The sequence below is a fragment of the Teleopsis dalmanni genome, unplaced genomic scaffold, assembly GCF_002237135.1.
Source record: "Teleopsis dalmanni isolate 2A unplaced genomic scaffold, ASM223713v2 unscaffolded_contig_3039, whole genome shotgun sequence".
NCBI lineage: Eukaryota > Metazoa > Arthropoda > Insecta > Diptera > Diopsidae > Teleopsis > Teleopsis dalmanni.
Genome location: NW_024034421.1, coordinates 889 through 5,759, shown reverse-complemented (window position 1 = coordinate 5,759; position 4,871 = coordinate 889). Strand labels below are relative to the sequence as shown.

At 27.6% G+C, this 4,871-nt stretch overlaps 2 protein-coding genes across 2 annotated transcripts; both read left to right on the top strand.

Annotated features, from left to right (window-relative positions):
- The first annotated feature begins 1,919 nt into the window (after positions 1 to 1,919).
- LOC119664945 (UDP-2-acetamido-2-deoxy-3-oxo-D-glucuronate aminotransferase-like) lies at positions 1,920 to 3,004 on the top strand. The gene is made up of 3 exons (XM_038074288.1): positions 1,920 to 2,304; positions 2,367 to 2,719; positions 2,792 to 3,004. The coding sequence occupies exons 1-3, from the start codon at positions 1,920 to 1,922 to the stop codon at positions 3,002 to 3,004; spliced, it is 951 nt and encodes a 316-aa protein (XP_037930216.1).
- Positions 3,005 to 3,101: 97 nt separating this feature from the next.
- On the top strand, positions 3,102 to 4,641 carry LOC119664946 (bifunctional protein GAL10-like). Its single transcript, XM_038074289.1, has 2 exons — positions 3,102 to 3,549; positions 4,586 to 4,641. The coding sequence occupies exons 1-2, from the start codon at positions 3,102 to 3,104 to the stop codon at positions 4,639 to 4,641; spliced, it is 504 nt and encodes a 167-aa protein (XP_037930217.1).
- The last annotated feature ends 230 nt before the right edge of the window (positions 4,642 to 4,871 follow it).

The window sequence follows — 4,871 nt, the reverse complement described above, 5'->3', positions numbered from 1 at the left end:
AATGTCTTAAAATTATCAGTTACATTAGTTTTTATATCTGTTTTCCCATCTTTAATTTTTTGTTGAGCAGAAACTAAGAAACCTAATTGAGGACCAAATTCAACATTGAATCCATCCATAATTTCGTAACGTCCCATTAATGGAATATTAATGTTATGAGTGACTAATCTAGATTTAGCATTAGAATTTGTTTTTAAACCTGCACCTTGTTTAGAATATAAAATCTCTGGTTGAAAACTGAATTGGTCAGTAATTGCGTAATTAGCATATCCTCCAAGAGAATAATCCACTTTAAATTTTGAAGTTGGATAATTAGATAGTGTTGAAAAATTAATTCCTCCTTTTACACCTAAATCAATTTGTGCATGTGCTGTATTTAAACCACCAAATATTGCTAGTCCAAAAATTAGTTTTTTCATGTATATTATTTTAATATGTTACAATAGCTTGTATTTGTAATTTTGCTAGAGTAAAGCTATATCCATAGTTATAGTTGAATAGAACTAAACAAGAATACAATTTTTGTGCCTATTTGTAACTTCTAATTAAATTAATTGAAATTATATTTTTCTAAGTACTGTAATATAATTTTGGTTGAGTTAGGGGAATTCATAACAAAATTTTTAGCCTTATGACCAGCTTCAGTTCTAAAGCTTTCATTATCCATTAATTGTTTAAAAATGGTATTGAAATCTGTTTGGTTACTTATAGAAAATCCACCTCCTATTTCTACTAAATCAACAGCTTCTTGAAATTTTTTATATTTAGGTCCAAAAACCACAGGATTTCCAAATGTTACAGCTTCTAAGGTATTATGTATTCCTGCACCAAATCCTCCACCAATATATGTTATATCTGCATAAGAGTAAACTTTAGATAAAATACCAATTGTATCAAGTATAAAAACTTTTGTTTTTGATAAACTTTCTAGTGATGTTTTGTCTAAATCAGAAAATTTTACTGTGGATTGATTGATTTTAGAAATAAAAGAATCTATTTCATTTTTATTTAAATTATGTGGTGCAAAAACAATTTTCCAATCATCATTTAATTTATTTGTAATTAATTCTATAAATAATTCTTCATCTTTTGGCCAAGAACTTCCTACAACAATTAATTTTGAATCATTTTTGAATGAATCCATAAAGTCTAATTGATTGTTTTGATGAATGATTTGTTTCACTCGATCAAAACGTGTATCTCCAGCATTTAACTGTTTAATATTTATTGATGATAGTAAATCTTTTGACTTTTGATTCTGAACAAAAAAATGATTAATTAAACTCAATTTCTTCGCAAACCAATTATTCCCATTTTTTTTGAAAAAATTTTGACTTTCTCTAAAAATAGATGAAACAACAATTGTGGGTATTTTATTAGTATTTAGTTCTGTAATTAAATTAAACCAATATTCGTATTTTACCAGTATTAATATATCAGGATGTAATAATTTTATTAATTCTTTGGCGTTTGATTTTGTATCTAATGGTAAGTAAAAAATTAAATCTGCACCTTCATAATTTTTTCGAATTTCATAACCAGAAGGAGAAAAAAATGATAAAGCAATCTTGTGTGTAGGATATTTTTCTCGTAAAGCTTCTATAACTGGTCTTCCTTGTTCAAATTCCCCTAAAGAAGAGCAATGAACCCATAAAATTTTATCATTTCTTTGGATTGAAGATATTATTTTTTCTTGCCAATTTTTGCGTCCATCTACCCAAAGCTTAGCTTTCTTATTAAAGTTTGAAGCCAATTTTAGCGCCATTCCGTACGCCTTAATCGATGTGTTATAAAATCCTTGCACAATGTTGCAAAGTTAAAGATTTGTAATGAGCTTTTTTTGTACATTTGTTTGAATAGTAGCAACTTTTTTTAGTTGCGTTTTTTGAAAGATTCATTGCATTATGAAAAAAATACAAATGGTTGACTTACAAAGTCAATATCAAAAAATAAAAGAAGATGTAGATACTGCGATTTTGAATGTATTAGGATCTGCGGCATTTATTAATGGACCAGAAGTAAAACAATTCGAAACAGAATTACAGGATTATTTAGATGTAAAATATGTAATACCTTGTGCTAATGGGACAGATGCTTTACAAATAGCTTTAATGTCTTTAGGGTTAGAGCCAGGAGATGAGGTTATTACAGCAGATTTTACATTTGCAGCAACAGTAGAAGTTGTTGATTTATTGAAGTTAACTTCTGTATTAGTAGATGTTGATTATACTACTTTTACAATTGACATTGAAAAATTAAAATCTGGGATTACCCTAAACAAGAGCTTTATTCTGTTCTTTATTGGTCAATGTTTAATATGGATGGTATGGCTGTTAGCTAAAAGAATACAACTTATTTGTAAGAAGATACTGCACAAGCTATTGGTGCTGATTATAAAGGTAAAAAAGCAGGTACAATAGGACATATTGGTTGTACATCTTTCTTCCCTTCTAAAAACCTTGGTTGTTATGGAGATGGAGGAGCAATTTTTACAAATGATGATGAATTAGCTCACAAACTAAGAGGAATTGTGAATCATGGAATGTATAAAAGATATTACCATGATGAGGTTGGTGTAAATTCTCGTTTAGATTCTGTACAAGCTGCAGTTTTACGTAAAAAATTACCTTTATTAGACAGTTATAATGAAGCTCGTAATAAAGCCGCGGCTTATTATTCAGAAGCTTTTAAAGATATTGAAGAATTACTAACACCAGAAGTAAATGAAAACAGTACACATGTTTTTCATCAATATACTTTACGTGTACAAAGTTAAAAGACATGATTACAGCTTTTTACAGAAAAAGAAATTCCTGCGATGATTTATTATCCAGTTCCTTTACGTAAGCAAAAGGCATATAATAATGGACATTATAACGATGCAGATTTCCCAAATACAAATAAATTAGTAGAAGAAGTAATTTCTTTACCAATGCATACAGAATTAGATGATGAACAATTAATGTTTATTACGTCTGCTGTAAAAGAGTTTTTTGGAAAATAATTTAAAAAAAATATTTTCATTTAAAAGCTTCTGATTTGTTTCAGAAGCTTTTTTAATTTTTATACATTTGGATAACTAAAAAACTAGAAATAAAAAAATGAATAAAATACTTGTCACAGGAGGATTAGGGTATATAGGATCTCATACAGTTGTCGCACTACAAAATGCAGGTTATGAAGTTGTTATTATAGATGACCTTTCTAATGCAAATGTAGATTTTGTAGATCGTATTGCATCTATCACAAATGTAACTTCTTTTTATGAAATTGATTTAAAGAATCAAGAAAAAGTTAATCAATTTTTTAGAGAGAATAAAATTGATGGTATTATTCATTTTGCAGCACATAAAGCTGTAGGAGAATCTGTAGAAAAACCATTAATGTATTATAGAAATAATTTAGTTGGATTACTAAATATTCTTGATGGAATGAAAGATTTTAATACTGATAATATTATATTTAGTTCATCTTGTACAGTTTATGGGCAAGCAGATAAAATGCCAATAGATGAAGCAACACCTCTCAAAAAACCAGAATCTCCTTACGGTAAAACAAAGCAAATGGGAGAGGAAATTTTAGAAGATTTTTCGAATACTTTTAATAAAAAAAGTATTTGTTTGAGAATTTAATCCTGTTGGAAGCCATTCCACTTCAAAAATAGGAGACTTCCTTAATGGAATACCCAAATAATATTCTTATTACACAAACTGCAGCTGGTATTAAAGGAGTATTGTCTATTTCGGTGGTGAAAAAATTACCAACAGGAGTGGAACTGCAACGAGATTATATTGATTAAATGATCTTGCTGATGCACATGTTCTAGCTATAGCACGTTTATTAGAAAATAAAAATAAAACGAAATTAGAATTTTTTAATTTAGGAACAGGAACAGGATCTACAGTTTTAGAAGTTGTACACGCTTTCGAAAATGCAAATAATATTAAAGTTAACTATCAAATAAAAGAAAGAAGATTAGGTGATATTGTGGAAGCCTATGCAAATAATTCTTTAGCAGCACAAGAGTTGAATTGGCAACCTAAAATATCATTGACGGAAAGTATGCTTACTGCTTGGGAATGGCAAAAATCTATCTAATTTTTTATAATGGATAGTCTTTATACATCAGGATTACTTGTTCTAGATCATAATAAATTATTGCTAACTTATAGTAAGAATAAAAAAGCTTGGTATTTACCTGGTGGTAAATTAGATAATAATGAAACATCTTTAGAAGCTTTAGTTAGGGAGATAAAAGAAGAGTTGAGTTTAGAATTAAATTCAAAAAAGAATAGCTTTTATACTCATATTTCTGCACCAGCAACGAGAAGAAATAATTACAAATGGATACAGATTGTTTTCTTTAGATTTGAAAACAGATATTAAAAACCAACAAATGAAATTGAAGCGATTAAATATTTTAGCTTTGATGAATATAAAGAAGAAGAAATTCAAGTAATTGGAGTTCTTCAGGTATTTGAAAAATTAATTAAAGATAGTTTGATATAGCAAATATCAAAAAAAGAGTAATTATTTAATAATTACTCTTTTTTGTATTTACTTTTTTTTTGTCTTATTTTATTAGGATTGACCCCACATTCTTTTTTAAATGCAACAGAAAAGGCAGATGAAGAAGAATAACCTGTTTTATATGCTATTTCTTTAATAGATAAATCACTATTTTTTAAAAGTTCTAATGCATACTTCATATGTACTTGTGATGAAAATTGATAAATTCCCATTCCAAATAATTCTTTGAATCCTTTTTTTAATTTAAATTCATTTATGTAAAATTGATTAGATAATTGTTCAATTGTGTAATATTGTTCAGGATTCTTTTTTATGAAATTTTGAATATCATTCAAAATATT

Bases quoted from the DNA above. Each gene is read 5' to 3' on its own strand.
- LOC119664945 (XM_038074288.1), top strand. From the start codon at position 1,920: ATGGTTGACTTACAAAGTCAATATCAAAAAATAAAAGAAGATGTAGAT. The intron at 2,305-2,366 runs GTCAATGTTTAA...ATTTGTAAGAAG, and splicing joins CTTTATTCTGTTCTTTATTG to ATACTGCACAAGCTATTGGT. The intron at 2,720-2,791 runs GTAAATGAAAAC...ACATGATTACAG, and splicing joins AAGAATTACTAACACCAGAA to CTTTTTACAGAAAAAGAAAT.
- LOC119664946 (XM_038074289.1), top strand. From the start codon at position 3,102: ATGAATAAAATACTTGTCACAGGAGGATTAGGGTATATAGGATCTCAT. The intron at 3,550-4,585 runs GTAAAACAAAGC...TTATTTTATTAG, and splicing joins AAAACCAGAATCTCCTTACG to GATTGACCCCACATTCTTTT.